Source organism: Schistocerca americana, chromosome X, assembly GCF_021461395.2.
Source record: "Schistocerca americana isolate TAMUIC-IGC-003095 chromosome X, iqSchAmer2.1, whole genome shotgun sequence".
Lineage (NCBI taxonomy): Eukaryota > Metazoa > Arthropoda > Insecta > Orthoptera > Acrididae > Schistocerca > Schistocerca americana.
The window spans coordinates 676747326-676772870 of record NC_060130.1 but is presented as its reverse complement, the minus strand read 5'-3'; the positions used below and the strand labels follow the sequence as shown (position 1 = coordinate 676772870).

General features: G+C 40.0%; 1 protein-coding gene across 1 annotated transcript in view; it reads right to left on the bottom strand.

Annotated features, from left to right (window-relative positions):
* The window catches only part of LOC124556243 (potassium voltage-gated channel unc-103), a 700301-nt gene that overhangs the window by 246458 nt on the left and 428298 nt on the right, over nucleotides 1-25545 (bottom strand). Inside the window, exon 8 of the mRNA XM_047130231.1 lies at nucleotides 3014-3134. Within this exon, the coding sequence (XP_046986187.1) occupies nucleotides 3014-3134 (121 nt within the window). The remainder of the gene's footprint in view (nucleotides 1-3013; nucleotides 3135-25545) is intronic.

Genomic DNA, 25545 nt, shown 5'->3' with positions numbered 1-25545 from the left:
AATACCACTCAGTGAGAAGGTTTATTCATTCCATATCAAATGAATATCTCAGACCATACCATGTGACATGCCTCTTCCACTCTATTACTGTCTTGATCCTAGCTTGATGACATGGCCACTGAGGACTGGACTTGTTCCCCAGCAGTGCACTTATATTTACACATCACTGTAGCTGCACCTGGGAATTGTGGGTTTGGGATCAATAGGGAGGAAATATATAAGATACCTCCCAGTGAAAGGCAATCAGTACTGCCTGATGAAGGGAACAAGTCACCTTACCAAAATATCATACCATCTGGATGACAATACCCATTTCAATGCAAAGACAATTCAAAATCAAACACTTTATCTTTCATACGTGCCTCATACATAGTGAACTTAAGTTACACTAATAATCAAATGAAACAACAAGTTTAGTGCTACCAGTCTCTGTTTAAGTATATCCACAATGTGTTTTGATAGTTTAAACCTCCATCATCAGATGGATTCACATGTGCTAGTAAGACGTGTGTTGTGTTACAGCTTTGGGGTAACTTGTGGCACTGTCTCCAGTGGTAACAGGCTTCTTTCTCTGTTATAATATATCACATGTAACCTGTTATAATTTGTAGATAACTAATAGGTGCATAGTAACTGTGCTAACTCCAGACTGCACTGTAATACTACTGTGTAGCTACAGAAATCAAATAACTGGCACCCAAATGAAAAACATCAGCTTTTACTTTTATTTTGTGGCCTTGAACAAGCATACTGGTACATACAAAAAGTCTTTATAGTTAAAGACAGTGCAAATCATCATAACCATTACCAGTAAAATCTAAAAATATATAGTATTTTCAGCTCTTGTTAACATGATACTGTAGCAGGAAAAGCTAATGAAAGAAGGAATGAATAGCACCTGGCACTTCATAATATGTTTGTAGGCTATTGAAAAGTGATGCTTGTCACAACAGGAATAGAATCTATGTACACCAGTTTGTTGTAGAATATATGGCGGAGCTTCCAATTGGTTACACTATGAGAGTGAAAAGTTCAGTTGGACAATGGAACTCCATATCACCAAATCAAAATTCTGTAGCTGTGGAAGATATCTTCATATCAGTAAATGTGATGTAGAAATGGTTAGTACACACAGTTCTTATCTGAACCTCCTATGATTTTCGGATAACAGTGTCTTGTCTGCTTCAGATTCAGAAGAACTCAGCAAAGGAACAGAAGAAGATTGATTATGATAAGACCAAAATAATGTACAAAGGGTATGCAGGTGCAAAAATAGTAAAGATTTATGATGATGTCGTAGAAGCAGTTCACAAATCTGTATACCAATTACTGCTGAAAACAAAAGGCAAATGGACACTTAAAGAAATAAGCAGGAGAATGAAATGTACTTGCATTTCATTTGGAAAACAAAATGCAGTATTCAGAAGTAAATTCCCAATGTAGCTTAAACAGAAAGTCTACAACCAAGGTATGTAGGCAGTAATAAATTACAGAAGTGAAACATGTCTGTTAAGTGCTCAGACTGTTCAAAAATTGAGGTTTCCTAATGAGTAATGGAAAAATGTATGCTGAGCATAATACAACGGCAGGGTGGGGGGGGGGGGGGGGGGGAGGGAGTGGAAGGGGTGGAATGAAAATGGAAAAAAAAGAGTAGTTGAGAACATAATAGTGACTTACAAAATTGCAATGGAAATGGGCTTGGCATATAGTTAAATGATAAACTATGGACTAAAGAGATATTGTGTCAGACTCCATGCAGTATGAAAAGACCTAAGGGATGACAATGAGAGACTGATGGCAAAAGCCAACAAGTAAGATAAACTCTGATGTGAGATTGTAAAGTATGGGGGAGACTGGAAAAGGCCGACATCCAGGAGTGAAAGGTTAATGGCTGATGAAGACAATAAGACATACCACTGTACCTTTTGGAATATTTTCCAGTGGTTACAAACTCCCCCTCACTGTTCTGGAATAACTACGAAATATCATGGCATTTTCTTTTACAAATAAAAAATAATAACTACAAAACTACAAATATAGCATCAAGAAGTAATAGATGCAAGTTAACATACTACAGTTTGCAAGGAAGGGAAATGAAGTTGGAATGCATATCTTATGTCTATGGAGTCTTAGTGTGTCCCAAATGGGATTTGGCCAGATTAATTTTCTTATAAATTTCCAAGAGGAAAAAGGAAGTTTCCTTAACAAGACAATAACAGTACCAATCTGCTTTTGAATGTGGTCTTACAGTGATGTACACTTCAAAACAAATCAGTCAGACGGCAGAAACACACGCCAAAAATTATAATGTTACAGTATTGTTAAGTCCTGAATAGAATAAAAATAATGAAAGGAATGAAGGTAATAACTCACCACATAGTTGCATTGTTGAGCAGTCAATACAAATATAAATAAGACTGCAAAACTGCTAAGCTTGTAGCCCATTTTCTTCTTTAGAGCTAACCCAGAACAAAGTGCACACACACACACACACACACACACACACACACACAGAGAGAGAGAGAGAGAGAGAGAGAGAGAGAGAGAGAGAGAGAGATTTCTATATTGCCCTTCAGTCTTGTTTATTTGCCTATTGACCACTCAATGATTAAAATACATATTGAGTTGTTACTTTTACTCCTTCCATTCCTTATTTGTGCATTCATACTGTGATTCATATCTGCTACTTCACTACTCAGTATTTACACCATGCAATTTACAGAAAGATATGTAACATTTAAAATTTTTAAAGCCTTGGAAATTAGTTATTTGACAGATTCTCATGGAATTAGCATGAAGCAGATTAGTGCAAACTGCTTCTACCATAATACAATAATTCCAATAGTATACAGTTTTACATTAGCTCATTTAACTTGGACAGAAAATTAATTATCATGCTTAAGATTATCAACATAGTAAATTTTTGTTATTAATTAAAATGCAGCTACTCTATAATGCTATACTACATTGCCATTCATGCAAAGCAATGAAAAAAACTAAAACCACCACTTACATCCAACTAACATAACACAGATAGTGAACATCTTCTCTGAATCTGTATTTGGTGCTACATTTCCAAATCCCACGGAAGTTAAACTGCTGAATGTGAAGTACAATGAAGTGATGTAGCGGGACTGTAACAGAGAGGTAAAGAAATTTTCAGTTGAATAATTGCTACAATACATTCTGAATTAATAAATAAATTTCTAGTGAATTACAAGAACAATGTATTTAAATATCTTCAACATTTCGTGGCCCTGTCAGCAACTGCATAAATATTAATTTTAATAACGAACAGCCTCAGTTGCACCGTTTACCTAGAATTTACCTAGGTTTCAGTCGGGATAGCCCAACCTTCTTCAGAATAACAGTATGTATCGTACATCCATAGTGGACATCGTAAAGCTAAAACTACAAATCCATAAATTATCGTCAAATTATTTATGGATTTGTAGTTTTAGCTTGACGATGTCCACTATGGAGAAACGATAGATACTGTTATTCTGAAGAAGATTGGGTTGTCCCGATTGAAACCTAGGTATATTCTAGGTAAACAGTGCAACTGAGGCTGTTCATTATTAAAATTAAAACTAACAATGTATTTGTGGAGTTGTTTCACCTTAACAATCAATTAGGTAACTGAATTCTTACTTACTACACACCAAAAGGAAAATTTGGTTATCTTCAAGAGGTGAAATCCAGTACTGCAAATAGACACATTAACAAATGAAAAGTACCATTCTCAGCTATTTGGAAAGGTAGGAACAGGGGGGGGGGGGGGGGGGGCAAAGATCACTCAGACCACACTCAGAGAGCACACCTGTTGTGAGGTTGAGAGGAGACAAAGATCTCTGGATATCCTGAGGGTAAGTATTGGCCAGACATCCTTCCTAATCACCATAGTTCTAGTTCTCTGATATTTTCTTTCAGTTTTGACACAGTATTCAAATATAAAAGGAAGCTGGGCAGAATGGATTGGTATGTACATTGAATAACGATCAGATATGTCTTATTTTGGTTGTAAGAAAGTGTTCATAAATGTGTACATAAATGTTATTTTATGATAAGAACATTTTCATTAGGAAATAAATACAATATTTTTGATCATATGTTATTGAGCAATACAATATTTTGAGCATACAATTTATATTACACTAAGAATGTTAAACTTTAACGTAACGGTTACATATTTGGTAACTGTGATTAGCTATCATGTCTAGATATACACTGCACAACAGAATTAAAGGATCATTTTTCAGAACCCTGTAACTGTCTTCCATTGTGATGCATAAGATTGAAATTTGACCCAATGGTGCCTGCTACATTCCTCTGTAATGGTGAAAAGGCATGCTGCCCAATAACATCAAGGTGTTACAATGTGTGAAAATAAGGTGAGAGCTAAGAAGTTCGTGTGACATGTAAAGTGTGTTAATCAGCACCAAATTTCACCACAGTTCTGACTAACATCACCATGGACATGTGACATGATGAAAAGGTATATTGTAGCCCCTCTTACCCACCTTTTAACCCTTATTTTGATGCCTCTGCAATGGAGGTCAGAACTACAACACCCAGTGGCACCATAAACTTTCCTGGCATAGTAATTGATGACATACATATTGAGTCTTCAGCCAGAACATAATGTCATCTCAACACAATATTTCAGTGGTCCACCTGGCTGCCATCTTCTGATGAATAAGCCATCACACTAACTCACTGGAACTGGAGTTCTGGCAAGTTAATGTGATGGCTTACTCACCTGAAGCTGGCGGCCAGGTGGACTGTCAAAATAGTGTGTAAAGATGATGTTATGTTCCAGTTGGATATCTGATATGAATATCAACAACACTCAGTGTTTAAATCACATGGTTTTCTTACGAGTGCTCTGATGTACAGGGTGGAATCAATGGGGACCATTCAAAACCATTCAACAAAATTTCAGTGTGATCTGAAGCAGCAAAAGGTTCTTATGCATTTTCAGTGTGCCTGTTTCATGCCCTCCTGTGGCATGATCACAGAACCCTGTAACTGTCTTCCCTTGTGATGCATAAGTTTAAAATTTAATCCAAAGGTGCCTGCTACCTCCCTCTGTAATGGTGAAATGGTGTACTGAGAATTCTAAAAATATGTCTTTACAGAGAAAACCTGTGAATTACTCCTAAGCACCTGCAGGCAGGCAACTGGCATTGGAGGTGTGTCACCTAGTCATCTACCTGCAGCTACTTGCAGCAACTTTGTAAGTTTTCTCCATCAATACACATTTTTAAAAGTCTCAACAAATATGTGTGGGTGCCACCAAGGGTTGTGGGAACTGGGGGTTTGGGGGGGGGGGGGGGGGGGTCTTAGAGGGACCCTCTGCTAATTGACTCATGCTTGTGTCAATGTTGCACACATTTGTAGTCATGCCATAGGAGAGTGTGCAACAGGGGCACTAAAAAAACATAAGCACTCTTTGCTATTTCAGACCACATCTAAATTTTCTCAAAGTTTTTGAATGGTCCCTAGTGGTTCCAACCTGTACACCAAAGCAAAAATTGTGGCTGCACTGCACCCCAGAGTGGTGAGATCACGTCACTCAAAAGGGGTGAGATCACATTCAGTGGGGTCACTACACCATGATATCCTTAGAGAAGGGTTGAAGCATCAGGGACATGCCAGCAGTATCAAAGATTGTCAAGAATGTCTTTATGTTGCTTGTCACACTGCACACTATCGTTTTCAACTGTGAAATGTGTGGGACTCAACATCCCAAGGGAAGGGGTGGTTTCACTGACACTCTTCATGCCAGCCCCTGAGGCCTTTTCATGTCATTTCTGAGTGGTGGTGTGTCCAAACTGTTTTTATTGGCCACTCATAAGAAAACTGCATGATTTCAGTGCTGGGCATTGTGGGTATATCCTCCATTCAGGAGGCATCAAAATATGGGGTGAAATGTGGGTAAGAGTGGCTGTGACAAGCTCCCTGTTGTATGACACATTCATGGTGGCATTGTGCAGAATTGTGGTGAAATCTGGTGCCAATGTGATATCATTAACCCAACTTACACATCACATGAACATCTGAGCTCTTGCCATTTTCTGAAATTTGCTGTTTAAAGCACTGTCAAGTTCGAGGGTGATGTTGCAGGGCTTTTGCGCCGTTATAGAGAATGGTTGTAGGCACCTTTGACCCAAATTTCAAACTTAAGCATCACAATGGAAGACAGTTACAGGGTTCTAAAATAGTGATCCTTTAATTCTATTGCACAGTCTATATACATTCCATGTTGTTCACAACTGTCAGCTCATGCTCATGATTATAATGTTGTTTGTGAAACTGTATCCTCTAAAATGCTGATTTAGTCCTTTCCTGATAAATCATGAAGACTCACTAGTAATTTTTGCGAAACACAAATACTTTTGATAATATGTATGAAAAATTATAAAACTGTGTTGTTCAATTTTATTACAATATATGTAGCATTGCGAGGAAAGTGAGAATTTACAAGAATCACTACAATAAAATCTTCTGTATCCAAACAGGTGCAGCATCATCTGCAGGATAGCATAAAAAATGTGAACAAACTTATTACAAGTTCCAACATTCACAGGTATCACTTGACACATCATAACATGGTTTCAGTGGTGTATTTATCCAACAGATGTGCTGCAATCTACGATACAATTTCTGACTAGAGAGAGCATCTTGTACAACAAGATTTACAGAAGGATGGTGAATGTAGAAACTTGTGTCTTCTGGCCTTCTAATATCTGTTGGTGCCATTTTCTCCACCTCAAATTTTTAAAAAAAATCCACAACTGATATGATCAAGTCAAAGTCACTAAGTGAGCATTAAAAGGCAGATATTTAGGCAGATTGGAGGTTAATTGTTCATCAATTTGTATCCGATTTGTACATAAGCATTTGATCCATATGTATTACCCTGGAGTATGGATATCAGAACAAATGCATTCTGCAAATGTTGAGCACAGAACAAAAGATACTGCTTAAATAAAGTATGTTAAAGAGACTTGTTGATTTGCTTGGGAAGCTATCCCAACTTCCACAGTGTATGTGACAACTGAATAAATAGATACAGTTTATGTTTACTGTATCATCATCATGTGTTTTCAATAATGGTGACAAGAGGTAACAACAATATTAGGAATAGGACAGATTGCTACTCACTGTAAAGATGACCCACTGAGTTGTGAACAGGCACAACAAAAAGACTGTTACACATGCAGCTTTCAGCCAAAGCTTTCCACAGCAAAGAAAACATACACACATTTGCACAAGCAAGCACACCTCATGCACACTTGGACACCACTACCAGTAGCTCTGACCAGAGCCGTGTGTGTGATATATATATATTTGCTTGTCTGAATAAGTGTATGTTGTTTTGTTTTTTTTTTGCTGAGGAAGGCTTTGGCTGATAGCTGCATGAGTAACACTCTTTCTGTTGTGCCTGTCTGCAACTCAATGGTTCATCCTTATGGTGAGTAGCAATCTATCCTAGTCCTTATAATATTGTGGTAGGGTAGTAGGTGGACCAAAGGTATAAATGGTCTGATTTGACTTGATGGGATAGGATGTTAGTTTACCATCAGCCTCAGCAATAACACTGATTGGCTACAAGAGCAACCACTGTTTGTTATAGACGTCTACATTTCTAATGACTGGTCAACTGACACCACACAGCATGTATATCGTGAACATTTTAAATTCCAGCATGAAATTCTTTTACTGGCTCTCAATTGTTTTATGGGTTTGACATCTTCAGGGTAAATGACTTATGAGAATACAGCCAGGTGATGTCTTCAGCCAAAACAAACAAACACACACACACACACACACACACACACACACACACACACACACACACATTGCATTTGTACCTCAAAAAATACAGGGCTTTTACCTGTCAAAACATTGGTGCTTGTCGAAGACATTACCTGGGTCCATTCCTATAAGTTACATGGTGGAAGAAACTTGAGTTTCACATTGTTCACCTCCATGGGGAGGAAATGTATTGTTGCTTGCTGAAGTCTGATAAACTTTGTATAAGAAGAGTTAGATTGCAATGTGCAATTTCATTTTCGATACAGTGTCAAGGCCATTATGTTCCAATATTTGTGAAAGTTATGCATCACATTACTTCTCTTGCCACTAACTGCATCATGCAATGAGATGGTATCACACTTATTAGTGAAAAAGTTCAATATATTTGCTCACCATTGTATTTTGTCTCTAAGAAATTATTTTTACTTCATTTGATGATTACTTTGATATTTTCAGCATTTTATTAGGATTAGCTGAATGGTGAATCTTGGGCACAGTCTGATTGGAAATATTGTTCATGCAGTGTCTGGTATGTGCCACGAAAGGGTAGTTTTTAACTTCATCTCAGACCATGAAAGTTTGTCAGCTAAGTTAGTCAACGTTGAAGCCATTTTTCACCAGAATGCTTATAGTGAAAGACAGATCAGATGTGCGTTTCACAACTGACCAACCATGACTCAGTGGCATCTAAGTCTATGGCCTTTTGTCTTATGCAGGTAAGATTTCCAAAAGGATTGCTCATATTAGATGGAGATATGATGTGAAGTGTGTGTCTCAAGCACCAACTAAGGTTAGAACTTTTTTTAGCAAGTAAGTGATGATATTGGTTTGTGTAAGGTGGGTGTCTACCACATTCTATGCAGTCATGACATGTCACACATGATCAGACTATTTGGACCATGGAAGATCAGTGTATGAAGCATAAACTTCACACAATTTTACAGCAGCCAACAAATCTCCTATTGCAGAAGGCTGTCTCTGTACTGGTCAACCTATGGAGTATAATGACAAGAGATCCTGGCACGCACTTCGAGCTATTTGAATAGTGTTAAGATTAAATCAGCAAGTGTCCTTACAAATTACAGACCAATATTCTTAACAATGGTTTGCTGCAGAATTTTTGAAGATATTCTCAGTTTGAATATAATTAATTTCCTTGAGAGCAAAAGCTTCTGTCCACTACTCAATACAGTTTTAGAAAGTATCACTTGTGTAAAATTCAGCTTGCCCTTTTCTCACTCAATAGCTTGCAAAACACAGAAGTAGCACAACAGACTGATTATATTCCTAGATTTCTGAAAAGCATTTTACACAGTGGCCCACTGCAGACTGTCAATGAAGGTAACAGCATATGAATTAGGTTCCCAGATATGTGGATGGCTTGAAGGTTTCTTAAGTAACACTACCCAGTGCATTGTCCTTGATGGTGAGTGTTCATCCGAGACAAGGGCACTATCAACAGTGGCCCAGGGCAGTGTGATAGAACCACTCTTATTCTCTACATACATAAATGATCTGATGGACAGGGGGAGCAGTAATCGGTGGTTGTTTGCTGATGATGCTCCAGTGTACTGGAAGTTGTGATTGTTGAGTGACTGTAGCAGGATACAAGATGATTTACACAAAATTTCTAGCTGGTCAAGGCATCAACATGAGCTCACTACCATGCTGCCCAAGGCAGTGTGGCATGATTTTGGACTTGTGACATGTACAGTTATCCAGCTGGAAGATGCCATCAACATTAGGAAGGACATCAATCAACAAGGGATGCAAGTAATCCACAACAATGTTCATATTTTCCATAGCTGTTGTGGTGTCTCTGATTACTACCACAGGGCTCAAGGAAGCATAGGTGAATGCCCCCAGACCCATAATATGATACTGCCCTCAGCAGCCTGCATTCGTCGCATGGTAAATGTTTTGAGCTGAAATTCACTTCGATTATGGCGCATTTATTCATGACCTGTGATGCTATGTAACAAGAAACATGATTCATCAAACCAAGGGCAATGTATCTCCACTGATATAGAGTCCAGTCTCGATAATCTTATGCCCCTTGCAATTGCAACTGACCATGTTGTAGAGTTGACATGGGAACATGCATGGGTTGTCTGATGGAGCATGTGCATTCTGAATAATATGTGCCTACACCAGGCTTTTACACTGACATCAGATATGCCACAGTTCACTTGCAGACTGGGCAAACCTCTGATCTCCACATTCTATGATGAGATAGGGAAGTCCTACACCTTGTTGCCTACTCATGATTTCACCATTCTTCAACCACTTTCCCTAGATGCTCATGACTACAAGGTGCGTTCCATAAGTAATGCAACCAAATTCACAAAAAATCATTTATTGAATATATTCGTACAAATAATCAAAAATTTTCAAAATAGCACCCTCTTGCGTCGATACACTTCTGGAGGTCGTGTTTCCACGCCTGGAAGGCATCCTGGAATGCCTTTTCCGGACTGTCCTTTACAGCTGATGTAACATGTGCTTCGATGCTTTCAATCATGTCCCAATGTTTTCCTTTTACGACACCTTTTTACCGAGGAAACAAAAATAAGTCAGCGGGAAACAGGTCAGGACTGTAGGGAGGCTGGGGAATCAATGGGATGTTGGTCCTGGCCAGGAACTCGTTGACAATGAAGGCACTGTGACTCAGCGCATTGTCGTGGTGATCTTTCCACGTGTCCTTGTTGCCACTTTGGCAGCGCGAGACCCTCCTTTTCAGTTTTTGAGCACTTCCAAGTAGAAAGCTGAGTTCACTGTAGTCCTGGTGGATATAAATTTGTGGCAGACAATGCCTCTGATGTCAAAGAAGACAATGAGCATGGTTTTGATCCTGGACTTGCTCATGCGTGCCTTCTTGAGACGGGGTGATGATGGGGTGTGCCACGCAGAGCTCTGCCTTTTTGTCTCAGGGTCAAACTCAAAAATCCATGACTCATCACCAGTGATAAATGAGTTTAAAAAAATTAGGATCATTTTCACACATTTCCAATATTTCTCGGCACCGAAGCACTCGCACATGCTTGTGTTCGTCTGTCAACACTTTTGGGATGAGTTTGGCACACACATTTCTCATGTTCAAATCTTCAGTCACAATGCAGAAAACGGTTTTTTTAGACATGTTTTGAGTTTGTGCTATCAATTGAAGGCTAAGCCATCTGTCAGAGCTCAAACAATCGCGCACATGCATCATTTTTGTCGACTCGTGTGGTTGATGGCCGTCCACTGCGAGGTTCGTCGGTGATCTCCTCTCGGCCTTCCATGAACAACTTTTGTCATTGGAAAACTTGTGATTTGGACAATCAATCAGTCCCAAAGGCATGCTGAAGTAATGGAAACATTTTGGTGGTGGACTTCCCAAGTTTAACGCAAAATATGATAGCGTACCGTTGCTCTGTAGAATGATACATTGTGCCGTGTTACATAAACTCAAAACGGGGTTGATGGAAAAGCATGTCCTCACTCTCCAGCAGCTCACAGCCTAATGACACAAAGAGCGTTTTGAAGCTAACACCCCTCTCCACTTAGCCCAGCTGGTTACAACACACTGTTGTGTACTGTTGCATCAGAAAAAAATTGGCCGCATTACTTATGGAATGCACTCTGTATATATACAAAGATGCTTGTTCCCAGGAACAGGGCTATAACAAGCTGCCATTTATGAAAGCCATGTATGTCATTCGATTTCCCCATTTCTGGCCCATATTGTCACTAGAATGATGTCACATTTATCTCTGTTCCACACCATGTGCCCACAATGCCACCAGGAGGGCAACGGTCATAATGTTTTAGATCATCTGTGTAATTATTTATTTTTGGTAGAGTTACAAAATTATTATTTACCATTACCATTTTGTATTCTTTGTTTTCTGTTAGCAGTCCCAACCCTTTTTTATGCTTATTCCACTTAAGTTTCTTACAACCTTCTCCCACCCTAGAACTGTGTAGAGCTGACTTTTCTAGTATTGATTTTATCTGTAACTAACTTTATTATAATATTATTATCATATGGGGATCCAGTATATTAGAATAGCTAAAATTACATTACAAATTAATAATACAAGAGCTCAATTTAATTTTTACAATTGACAATTAGGTCACATCAGTTTTTAAAAATTTCATTAAAGTCCCTAAAAACTTTCTTAAATATTATCATTAATGAAGTATGTCATTACATAGTAAATATACTGCAATGTGAGTGTGAAGTTCCCAAAGTCATTCAAGTGGCAAACAGCCTGCTGGCTTCTGTCTCGGGCCCTTTGGCTAATATTTGTTGGATAATTTTTCTGTTGTTTTCCCAGCACAAATGGCTGGCATTGGCAAAGTTTCACCCTCCATTGATGGTGGTGCACTGGAGATGAGCTCATGGCTGCAGGTTGTCTGTATCTCGTGTGCCAACATCCAAGGGCTTTTCCATGGTCATTATTGCTGCAGTCCTCCTCTTGCTACATGCAATGGTCATTCTCTGCAGCATGGGAATGCAGGATCCACTCACTTTGAGGCTGGGGATCCTGGATTCCCATGCTGCAGAGAATGACTTCTGCAGGTAGCAAGGGGAGAATCTCAGTGGTGATGACTGTGGAAAAGCCCTGGGACATTGGCACACAAGGTATATACAAGGTATGTCAACAAATTAAGTTCCATTTGGTTATATAAAACAAACCTGTACAGATACAGAAAAAATATTGTATAAAAATCAACAACTGTTAAACTACTTTTCTACATAGCTTCCAAAGTTTTCTAGGCACTTGTCACAGCGTGGCACAAGTTTTTGTATGCCTTCTTCATAGAAGGTTGCCACCTGTGTATTCAACTATGCAGTAACATGTTCTTTCAGCTCATCATCATCGTTGAAGTGTTGACCACCAAGGACAGATTTTAGGTGTAAGAAGAGATGAAAGTCTCTAGGAGTGAGGTCCAGGGTGTAGGGAGGATGATGAAACACATCCCAGTGAAATTCCCATAAAAGTTGTTTAGTCACACTTGCTGTGTGGGGTCGGGCATTATCATGGAAAAAAATAACAATCTTTTGACAGTAATCTTCAGCACTTATTCTGTATTGCGCAGTGCAATTTCTTAATGGTCTCCCAGTAACCATTGCATTGATTGTTTGTTTGGCCTCATGGTAAGAAATCAATCAGCAAAATGCCTTTTCTGTCCCAAAAAATGGTGCACATGACTTTTTGAGGTGTCAAGATTCACTTAAGCTTAAACTCCATTGGGGATGAAGCGTGCCTCCATTCTACTGACTGCCATTTTGTTTCAGGCATGTCATACAATACCCAATTTTTATCCCCCATGACTATCTGAGAAAGAAAACCATCGCCATCTTCATTGTAGCATGTCAAAAACTGAAGTGCACTGCCCATCTGTTGTTTTTGTTTGTTCAGTAAGAATTTTGGGTACCCAACGTGAGCAAAGTTTTCAAAATTTCAGTTTTTCAGTAACAATTTCATGAATTAGTGATCACGAGATTTGTGGAACTTCCATAGCAAGGGCACTAAGTGTAAACTTATGATTGTACTTAATCTTCTCTTAAATTGTGAGAACCAGTTCATCAGTAACCACAGACGGGTGTCCACTTCATTATACATCATGCACTTGATCACGTCCTTCATTGAACAGTCTGACCCATCTTCTAACCATTGAATCACTCATAGCATTTTGTCCATAAACCTCACAGATTTGCCAATGAATTTCCTTTGGTTTAACTTTCTTTGCATTTAGAAACCGAATCACAGATTTGATTTCACATGTGGTGGCTTTTCAATTACAGCTGACATTATAAAGAAGCACTACAAAACACATGTCAGCAGCAACAATCTAAAAATCATGTACATGTCTTCTCCTTGAGTCAGAGTATCTGTTGCACATGCTCAGAGCTGTGATCATAGTGCTGCCACAGATAGAAATAGAAATGGATCTTACTTTGTGGACGACCCTCATATAGCCTACAATTTCAAGCTTGTCTGCAGTCCACCACCAGCAATAGAGAGCAAAACTTTGAAAATGCCAGCCATTTGTGCTGGTGAAACATCAGAAAAATTATCCAACAAATGTTGGCCAAAGACCCCGAGACAAGCCAACAGGCAATTTGTAAACAAGTGGCCATGAAAGCCTTAGCAATTTCATTCTAATGGATTTTTTAAAAGAAATGTGTGTTTATGGTTGTTTGTTCAGGTGACACATTCCACATCATAATGTTTTATTTAGGAATGAAGGAAATGATTCACTTAAAGGCAGAAGAGCTGCTTTGCGACAGATACACACACGAAAGGTACAGAACTTTACTTTTGCTAGCTTTTGTAATGAAATTCCTTTCTCAGACTGTAGGAGAAACACACACACACACACACATACACACACACACACACACACACACACACACACACACCTGGCTCCCTACAATGTGCTCATTCGACTGCATGCTCTTTCCTGGCCCACAGTGAGTGTACTGGGTGCGGTGGTGGTGCAGTGTGGTGTGGGAATTGTGTTTCTATCTTCTGCAGTTTGGAAGCAATAAATGTTTGAAATCTGTTCCTTCTTTTTGAATAGCCCTGTATTTCTGGCTGACAGACTTTTGCAATCCTATAGTAACAACAATACTCAGATAAAATCGACAACAAAGACCACCAGCAAGATATTCCTGGCATGACATACTACCTGTAACGATGAGGAGGCAACAAGATCCGAGTAATTATGTACTCTAATGAGAGTGATGTCACTACTTCCTACTGCAAGAGCAGTGACCCCAGCCAGCCATGAATGGCACACCCATGGCTGATGATAACATTTCTCACACAAGAGAGGGGGCATGGCCACTGCTGTGATGGTTTCCCACCCACCTTGGTGACTGGACATGCAACTGCTTCATGCTATGCAATCACACAAACATAGGACTCAATCCACAACAAGCATTCTGGATTGCTACATTCAACAAAGCCACCTACAGCTCAAGCACATATTCCAAACTAGTTCTGCAGCATTTAAAAGTGATTGTAGTAGACTGTACATGTTAGACAACTCAACAAATTAATAGTTTATTATCAACACTAACTCCGACTCTGTCAATAAAACAATCTCAGGCATGGATTTTCTCTGTCAGTTTGACCTCTCCCCTGATCTAATGTGAGGTGGTATCAGACAAATCAGCAGTGGAGAGTCACTACTTGGTATCACTGGCAATCTGCCAGCACACTCACATGCAATTTTGAAGGGGACTATTCCAATACAATTCTCTAGATGTGACATCCACCTGAAACTACTTAATGACCATCAGGCTTTACAATCTGAATTATACACTTGCCCACAAAAGGTAAAGGTCCCTTGTTTGCATCCTGGTCTGACAGTCTTAATCTACTGGGAAGTTTCATAGCAGCACACACAGCTGCAGAGAGAAAAATTCATTTCAGAAACATCCCTCAGGCTGTGGCTACATCATGTCTATGCAATATCCTTCCTTCCAGGAGTGCTAGTCTTGCAAATTTCATGGAACTTACATGAATTTTGGAAGATAGGCGATGAGGTACTGGCAGATGTAAGGCTGTGAGAATGTGTTATGAGTCTTGATTGGGTAGCTCAGCCAGTAGAGCACTTGCCCATGAAAGGCAAAGTTCCTGGGTTTGAGAAACAGCCAAGCCACAGTTTCAGTCTGGCAGGAAGTTTCATATGAGCACATACTCCAATGCAGAGTGAAAAATTCATTTTAGATTTCAGGTGATGAGTTGTGAAGAAGTAAAAAATCAGAATCTCAGGCTACACAATGAAAAGTCACGATTGAAAACTTCAGTACTTTTTTGGGAAGGGAACAGGATGGCATGCAATCTTCCTGATGGATGTTACAGCATGAACTGCAGCACCATCTGCAAACACCTATCATGAATGAGGCAGCATCCAACGTGATCCTGGAAGATGACACATATGGACAATCGGGGCATACTGCACCACACAACCCACCACTGATACAGATCAATACAGTGAATTTTTCTAATAGTGTGCATGCATTCCCTACATCTGGCCCCCACGTCCCCCTCCTTGATGTGTGTGGCATATAAACAGAGACACATTAGTCACACAATTATGCACAAAATTAACACCACAACAGGTCCACTGGTCTACTACAAAACACATGCACTAGCACCACACAGACTATGAGCAGCTAAAACTGCTACTGACAAATTACTGCAAGCAGGAATAGTCAGGCTGTCAGATAGTGTATGGGCTTTTCCCACACATTCTGTTCCTAAGAAAGCTGGAAAATACATATCATGAGGTACTTATTGGGCTCTGAATGCACAGTATCTGAGCCTTACCCTATAACAGACTACCTACAGATGTAAAATTGCTCAATAAAAAAAAAAATAAAAAAATATAAAAAAATAAAAAAAATTTAAAAATCAGAAAATTAATGACCAGAAAGAACCAATAGGAAACAGGTGATTAACTGAAACATATCATAAAGAAAGGTCCACAGGGGTGGGATATACACACAGACTGTGACAAAAAAAATTGTCATTTACAAAAATTCAAACATTATGGTACGAGGATGGTTTGAAAAGTTCTCGGAATGGAATAGAAGAAAAGTATTTACATCACTGAAACTTTTTTTATTTTTCAATGTAATCTCCTTGTAGATTAATGCACTTGGTCCAATTATATTCCAGTGCCTTGATCCCGTCTCGAAAATGAGTTTCCTCCGGGCCTGTAAAATAGTTGTCAACTCCGGCTATCAATTTTTCATTTGAAGTTAATCTTCATCCACCAAGAAAAATTTTCAGTTTTACTAAGAGATGGAAGTCTGATGGAGCCATATCAGCAAATATGGTGGGTGTGGCAACAATTCATACCTTAGTTTGCGTAATTTTGCCGTGGCAGCAGCACATGTGTGCAGGCGTGCATTGTCTTAATGGAAGATGACTTTCTTCCTTGCTAAACCTGGCCTTTTTTCATGTATCGTTTGTTGCAATTTGTCCTGGAGGTTAGCATAGCATTCTCCAGTAGCTGTTTGGGCAGTGGGGACATAATCTACGAACAGAATCGCCTTCGCATCCCAGAACACTGATTCCATGACCTTGCCCACTGAAGGAATTGTCTTTGCTTTATTTAGTGGCAGAGAATCAGCATACACTACTGGCCATTAAAATTGCTACACCAAGAAGAAATGCAGATGATAAACGGGTATTCATTGGACAAATATATTATACTACAACTGACATGTGATTACATTTTCACACAATTTGGGTGCATAGATCTTGAGAAATCAGTACCCAAAACAACCACCTTTGGCCATAATAACAGCTTTGATACGCCTGGACATTGAGTCAAACAGAGCTTGGATGGCGTGTACAGGTACAACTGCCCATGCAGCTTCAACACAATACCACAGTTCATCAAGAGTAGTGACTGGCACATTGTGACGAGCCAGTTGCTCGGCCACCATTGACCAGACGTTTTCAATTGGTGAGAGATCTGGAGAATGTGCTGGCCAGTGCAGCAGTGGAACATTTTCTGTATCCAGAAAGGCCCGTACAGGACCTGCAACATGCGGTCGTGCATTATCCTGCTGAAATGTAGGGTTTTGGAAGGATCTAATGAAGGGTAGAGCTACGGGATGTAACACAGCTGAAATGTAACGTCCACTGTTCAAAGTGCTGTCAATGCGAACAAGAGGTGACCGAGACGTGTAACCAGTGGCACCCCATACCATCACGCCGGGTGATACACCAGTATGGCGATGACAAATACACGTTTCCAACGTGCGTTCATCGCGATGTCACCAAACACGGATGCGACCATCATGATGCTGTAAACAGAACCTGGATTCATATGAAAAAATGACGTTTTGCCATTCGTGAACCCAGGTTCTTCGTTGAGGACACCATCGCAGGCGCTCCTGTCTGTGATGCAGCGTCTCAAGGGTAACCGCAGCCATGGTCTCCGAGCTGATAGTCCATGCTGCTGCAAACGTCGTAGAACTGTTAGTGCAGATGGTTCTTGTCTTGCAAACGTCCCCATCTGTTGACTCATGGATCGAGATGTTGCTGCACGATCCGTTACAGCCATGCAGATAAGATGCCTGTCATTTCGACTGCTAGTGATACGAGGCCGTTGGAATCCAGCACGGCGTTCCGTATTACCCTCCTGAACCCACCAATTCCATATTCTGCTAACAGTCATCGGATCTCGACCAACGCGAGCAACAGTGTCGCGATACGATAAACCACAATTGCGATAGGCTACAATCCGACCTTTATAAAAGTCGGAGACGTGATGGTACGCATTTCTCCTCCTTACATGAGGCATCACAACAACATTTCACCAGGCAATGCCAGTCAACTGCTATTTGTGTATGAGAAATCAGTTGGAAACTTTCCTCACATCAGCACGTTGTTGGTGTCACTGACTGTTGTTTTGTTTCTGGAGTATAATAATGTACCCAAATATCATCTGTGGTCACAATCGGGCACAAAAAGTCTTGTTTGTTTCTCCTAAAATGGGCCAAATGTTGTTTCGGTATGTCCATTCTCATGCATTTTTGATCCAGTGTCAAGAGTCATGGCATCCATCTTGCAGATAATATTTTCATTTCTAATTCTTCAATTAAAAAGTTATATACCATTTCATATTTGCTCAGAAGCAGGAGCAATTTCACCCACTTCCAATTGGCGATCCTCCATGACTATTTTGTGCAGTTTTGCAATGGTTTCTGGAGTAGTGACACATCTAGCCAACCACTGCACTGATCATCATCTAAGCCCTCCTGACCAAATTTAAACTCATTTTTCCACTTGGCAATAGTTGAACATGAAGGAGCAGAGTCCCCAGTGTATTCTGGAAATCAGCATGAATGTCCTTTGCTTTCATACCTTTCATTATGAAGTACTTTATTATTGCTTGAATCTCAGTTTTTTTTATCTTTGCAAATTATTACATGGAATCAACAACAAAGCCATGTCACCAGCACAGCTCCCTTCCAAGAGCACTGATGTGGCATGTGTTTACAGGCAACAGCCCAATGAATATAATGTGAACAACTAGCACTAGTGCTGACCTCTCGTGGTAATTCTGAGATCTTTTCAAACCACCCTCATATTACACATGCATGAGCTATTTTGCTGCTAACTAACAGACAGCAAGAAGACACATTACTGAGAGTGTGAAGACATTGTGACTGGTATGCTGAAGTGATCACTACAGGATCCTTATTTACGACATCACTCCAAAAAGCTTCCAGTCTGGATTAATAGAAAAATTGATAATGTTATAAAGGTCATTTTATGCTTCAGTTGTTTACATAATTTCCTCCCTGCCTCCCCCTCTCCCCACCACTTGAGTACAATGCACAGAATGCAGAATTTTCATACAACAATGTGAAACCACCAGAAAAGACATTCTTTGGGATGTTGTTCAACTTGCACATAACAATGCTTGAATGTCAGTTATGTAGTCAAACAACTCATCCTTCATACGAATTTCTGTGCTCTGTCATTTTGTAGGTTCATAGTGGTAACACCAAGTCTCATCACCCATGGTGATTTTTCCCAGAAAATAATTGTCTCCACTTTGCATTTCAATCAAACAGTGGCAGGATTCAATGTGCCATCATTTATGTTCAGGTGTGAGGATAAACTTTGCACACAGTTTTCTCTTCCCCAAAACATTTTGGAGACTGTCTTGAACACTTCATTTAGAGATTCCAAACCACTGTGATTTGTGACATCATAACAATGACACATTGCAGCCCCATGTCTGTTACTTAATACTGCCTGCTCACAACTGACTTGTCGAGTGCACATTGGGTGTTTACAGTTATTAGTTCAACCCGCCACCATAGTTACTGTGCTGGTGTCATTTGTATGCCAGGAATAAAATCAGTCTCAGAACTTTTTTGATGGACTGTGTATTATTGCTATAATATAGAATAGGTTCCATTCCATACTCAAGAAACATCACTATTAATTTTGCACATGATGAAATAACTATAATAAGCACTGCTCCAGGACAAGTATATGACATTTTATTAGAATTTGATAACTGGTTTTATGTCACTGTATTGTCGCTGAACCTGGATAAAATCCCATATATAGAATTCCATATTGCACAAAACCAGACTTCACACATAACAGTAACAAATGACTGAAAATTAGTGACTGAAATAGTCTTCATATTCTGAATGTGCACTTGTCTTGGAAATCACTTGCTATATATTTTGAAATGTCTAAGTAAACAGACTTTTGAGTTACAATTTATAGCACAACTCTGAAATGTTAAGGTCAAAATACTAACTTAATAAATTAGTATCTTTCAGTTCGATTCACTATGGTAAATTTTCATTGTGGAAGGAAGTATCTGATACTGAGACACAAGTAATATTTGGCATCAGTTCAATATTTCTTGAAGCAATTTGGGTATTCTGATGACATCTCTACAGTTTGCCTATTCCTTTACTAAGCTGGTTGTAAACAACCAATCATATGAAACTTCCTGGCAGATTAAAACTGTGTGCCCGATCGAGACTCGAACTCGGGACCTTTGCCTTTCGCGGGCAAGTGCTCTACCATCTGAGCTACTGAAGCACGACTCACGCCCGGTACTCACAGCTTTACTTCTGCCAGTATCTCGTCTCCTACCTTCCAAACTTTACAGAAGCTAGGTCCCGAGTTCGAGTCTCGGTCGGGCACACAGTTTTAATCTGCCAGGAAGTTTCATATCAGCGCACACTCCGCTGCAGGGTGAAAATCTCATTCTGGAAACATCCCCCAGGCTGTGGCGAAGCCATGTCTCCGCTATATCCTTTCTTTCAGGAGTGCTAGTTCTGCAAGGTTCGCAGGAGAGCTTCTGTAAAGTTTGGAAGGTAGGAGACGAGATACTGGCAGAAGTAAAGCTGTGAGTACCGGGCATGAGTCGTGCTTCGGTAGCTCAGATGGTAGAGCACTTGCCCGCGAAAGGCAAAGGTCCCGAGTTCGAGTCTCGGTCGGGCACACAGTTTTAATCTGCCAGGAAGTTTCATATCAGCGCACACTCCGCTGCAGGGTGAAAATCTCATTCTGGAAACATCCCCCAGGCTGTGGCTAAGCCATGTCTCCGCTATATCCTTTCTTTCAGGAGTGCTAGTTCTGCAAGGTTCGCAGGAGAGCTTCTGTAAAGTTTGGAAGGTAGGAGACGAGATACTGGCAGAAGTAAAGCTGTGAGTACCGGGCGTGAGTCGTGCTTCGGTAGCTCAGATGGTAGAGCACTTGCCCGCGAAAGGCAAAGGTCCCGAGTTCGAGTCTCGGTCGGGCACACAGTTTTAATCTGCCAGGAAGTTTCATATCAGCGCACACTCCGCTGCAGGGTGAAAATCTCATTCTGGAAACATCCCCCAGGCTGTGGCTAAGCCATGTCTCCGCTATATCCTTTCTTTCAGGAGTGCTAGTTCTGCAAGGTTCGCAGGAGAGCTTCTGTAAAGTTTGGAAGGTAGGAGACGAGATACTGGCAGAAGTAAAGCTGTGAGTACCGGGCGTGAGTCGTGCTTCGGTAGCTCAGATGGTAGAGCACTTGCCCGCGAAAGGCAAAGGTCCCGAGTTCGAGTCTCGGTCGGGCACACAGTTTTAATCTGCCAGGAAGTTTCATATCAGCGCACACTCCGCTGCAGGGTGAAAATCTCATTCCGGAAACATCCCCCAGGCTGTGGCTAAGCCATGTCTCCGCTATATCCTTTCTTTCAGGAGTGCTAGTTCTGCAAGGTTCGCAGGAGAGCTTCTGTAAAGTTTGGAAGGTAGGAGACGAGATACTGGCAGAAGTAAAGCTGTGAGTACCGGGCGTGAGTCGTGCTTCGGTAGCTCAGATGGTAGAGCACTTGCCCGCGAAAGGCAAAGGTCCCGAGTTTGAGTCTCGGTCGGGCACACAGTTTTAATCTGCCAGGAAGTTTCATATCAGCGCACACTCCGCTGCAGGGTGAAAATCTCATTCTGGAACCAATCATATATTTAAAAAATTGCACCTTTAAGAACTATTATACCACAGAAAAAATGATTTATTTCTATCCTTGGCATAGCATAGAAAGGAATGATGAACATGGTGACCTGAAGGGTCAAGAGACATATAATAATCTTAGAAACAACATATGCTTAATAACTCCCTTCCCTCCACATAAGAATTCATTAATTTAGTGTATCCTTTTCTTCCAAACTGTGATTTATTGAGGAAACATGTTGCTCAGATGGGATGGTATTTGAGAATAAATCATCATCTTAAAAATTTTGGAAACTGTCAATATTGAAACAGGTTGGTAGTTATTGAAATCTCTGTCACCTTTCTCATACAGGGGTTTCAAAATGCCATATTTCAATCTCAAAAAATGCCCTGTATTAGTGACACATTTTTATATGCATTGTGCTGGATGTTCATGTATCTAATAGCTTCCAAGTTTTTCAATTAATGCTTTATGGGTCATTGTGCTAAAAGCTTTTGTCAAATTCAATAACATAGCAGATACCAAGTTTCTTTGGCCTTTGTGCTCTGCCAAAGGCAACTGACTATATAAATCTCAATAGCTTTTGAGTAAATTGGTAGATTATGATGTAACAGGAAATGGTGCAAAATGGTTCAAATTCTACATCTCTGAAAGGAACGAAAGGGTGTCATTAGGAAAGAGGCTTGTATTTGGTCACTAATTACATGTGGTGTTCCACAAGGTTCCATCTTATGGCCCTTACTTTTTCTTGTGTATATTAATGATCTTTCATCTGTAACATTACCAGATGCCAAGTTTGTTTTGTTTGCAAATGAGCAAATGATAAAATATTGCAATTGCAAATCAAATCATAGAAAAATCTGATTATGAAATTTTCATGGCCATTAGTAACTGATTTCTAGCAAATTCTTTGTCACTAAACTTTCAAAAATCACACTACATGCAGTTTAGAACTTGTAATAAGTTTCTCAACTGTATACGCCTAAAATATGATGACAAACAGATAGAAGAGGTTGTCAGTGTTAAATTCTTAAGATTTCAGCTTGATAATTTCAGCTGGGTGGAGAATACTACAGAACTACTGAAGTGCCTGAACAAACCTCTATTTGCAATGTGAATACTGTCAGACACAGGTGATACAAAAATAAAAAGCTAGCATACTACGCTTAATTTCATTCTCTAAAGTCACACGAGACTATTTTTTGGGGTACCTCATCAAACCAAATTAAGGTTAATGGCACGCTTCCAGGTGTTCTGCCAAGTTATTGTTTCCATTTTATGCATAATATTTAGATGGTTGACCCAGCCATCATTTTCAGGGGCTGCGGTTTTGTTGTTATATGTGTGCGCTGCCTGGTCTCCAACCATAAAATGGAAACAATATCTGGTCAAAACACACAGAAGCACACCATTAATCAATCATACCCAAAAAACCTGAGGGATCACAAACTAAAGTTCCCTAGGCCTAAAAATATGTAGTAAGAACTATTTGTGATGTGAATTCTAGAACAGCCTGCAGAGGCCCTTTTAGGGAACTAGGAATACTCGCTAATGCTTTACAGCACATTTATTCCTTAGTGATATTTATCATTACAAATTATCTCTTTTTTTTTAACTAACAGCTTAGTTTATGGAATAAGTCCTAGAAATACTAATAATCTTAACAAAGAATGAAAGTCGGTTACCTTGGTCCAAAAAGGTGTTCAGTATCTAGGAACACATCTTTTCCATAACTTGCCAGTGTCCATAAAAAGTTGAACTACTAATAAAGTACAGTTTAAAAACCTAAAGTTTATAGTGGTGGTCAACTTCTCTACTCCACTGATGGATTCTTTAGTAGGGCAACTGATGTGTGTATTACCAATAATATCAAGTAATGTGAGTATTAGAACAATTTAACGTTTTTACAAATTCAGTGCAGTAATGTGATCACTGTAAATCAGTGTTGTAAAATGATTTTTCTGCTTGATGACGCATGGCTACAACAGCCCAAGAATTATAATATGCATCTTGGTGTACTGAACAGTTACGTATTTAGTGTCAAGTTATTTTTCATCTTTCAAATGAATATAAGTTTTTTTTTACTTATTCCACATCGATGAGAACCATTTAACTTGGACTTTGCAGAAGGTACATTAGCAGTTATTTTCCAATATAAATATTTATAGGGTATTCTAATTTTCCTGAATCATTCTCAATAAAAAAAAATGGTTCAAATAGCTGTGAGCAGTATGGGGCTTAACATCTGAGGTAATCAGTCCCCTAGAACTTAGAGCTACTTAAGCCTAACCAACCTAAGGACATCACACATATCCATGCCTGAGGCAGGGTTCGAACCTGTGACCATAGCAGTTGCGTGGTCCCAGACTGAAGTGCCTAGAACCGCTCGGCCACACTGGCTGGCCATTCTACATCACATGGACAATTTCCACACTATGGACCTATTGGAACAAAAGGTGGATCTGTTAGATGGTCATAAAAGACCAACTTGAAACTGTAAATATTTTCAACGAATAATTTTCTTGCGACCACCCCCCCCCCCCTTCCGTCCCCGCCAGCCCCACCCCCACCCCCCCGCCATGAACCATGGACCTTCCCGATGGTGGGGACACTTGCATGCCTCAACAATACAGATAGCCATATCATAGGTGCAACCACAGCGGATGGGTATCTGTTGCGAGGCCAGACAAATGTGTGGTTCCTGAAGAGGGACAGCAGCATTTTCAGTTTTCAGTAGTTGCAGGGGCAACAGTATGGATGATTGACTGATGTGGCCCTGTAATACTAACCAAAACGGCCTTGCTGTGCTGGTACTGTGAATGGCTGAAAGCAAGGGGAAACTACAGCCATAATTTATCCCAAGGGAATGCAGCTTTATTGTATCTTTAAATGATGATGGTGTCCTCTTGGGTAAAATATTCCGGAGGTAAAATAGTCCCCCATATGGATCTCTGGGTGGAGACTACTCAGGAGGACATTGTTATCAGGAGAAAGAAAACTGGTGTTCTACGAGTCGGAGTGTGGAATGTCAGATCCCTTAATCGGGCAGGAAGGTTAGAAAATTTAAAAACGGAAATGGATAGGTTAAAGTTAGATATAGTGGGAATTAGTGAAGTTCAGTGGCAGGAGTAACAAGACTTTTGGTCAGGTGAATACAGGGTTATAAATACAAAATCAAAGAATGGTAATGCAGGAGTAGGTTTAATAATGAATTAAAAAAAAATAGCAGTGTGGATAAGCTACTACAAACAGCATAGTGCACACATTATTGTAGCCAAGATAGACACAAAACCCACACCTACTACAGTAGTACAAGTTTGTGTGTCGACTAGCTCCCCAAATGATGAAGAGACTGTACAGGACAAATGTGAGGATGTAGAGGCATAAATCTCTAGGGGTAAAATAAATACTGCCTACAGGAAAATTAAAGAGACCTTTGGAGAAAAGAGAACCACTTGCACGAATAACAAGAGCTCAGAGGGAAGCCCAGTTCTAAGCAAAGAAGGGAAAGCAGAAAGGTGGAAGGAGTATATAGAGGGTCTATGCAAGGGTAATGTTCCTGTGGACAATATTATGGAAATGGAAGAGGATGTAGATGAATATGAAATGGGAGATATGATACTGTGTGAAGAGTTTGACAGAGCACTGAAAGACCTGAGTCAAAACAAGGCCCCAAGAGTTGACAACGCCCCAATACAACTACTGATAGCCTTGGGGGAGCCAGCCCTGAAAATACTCTACCATCTGGTGAG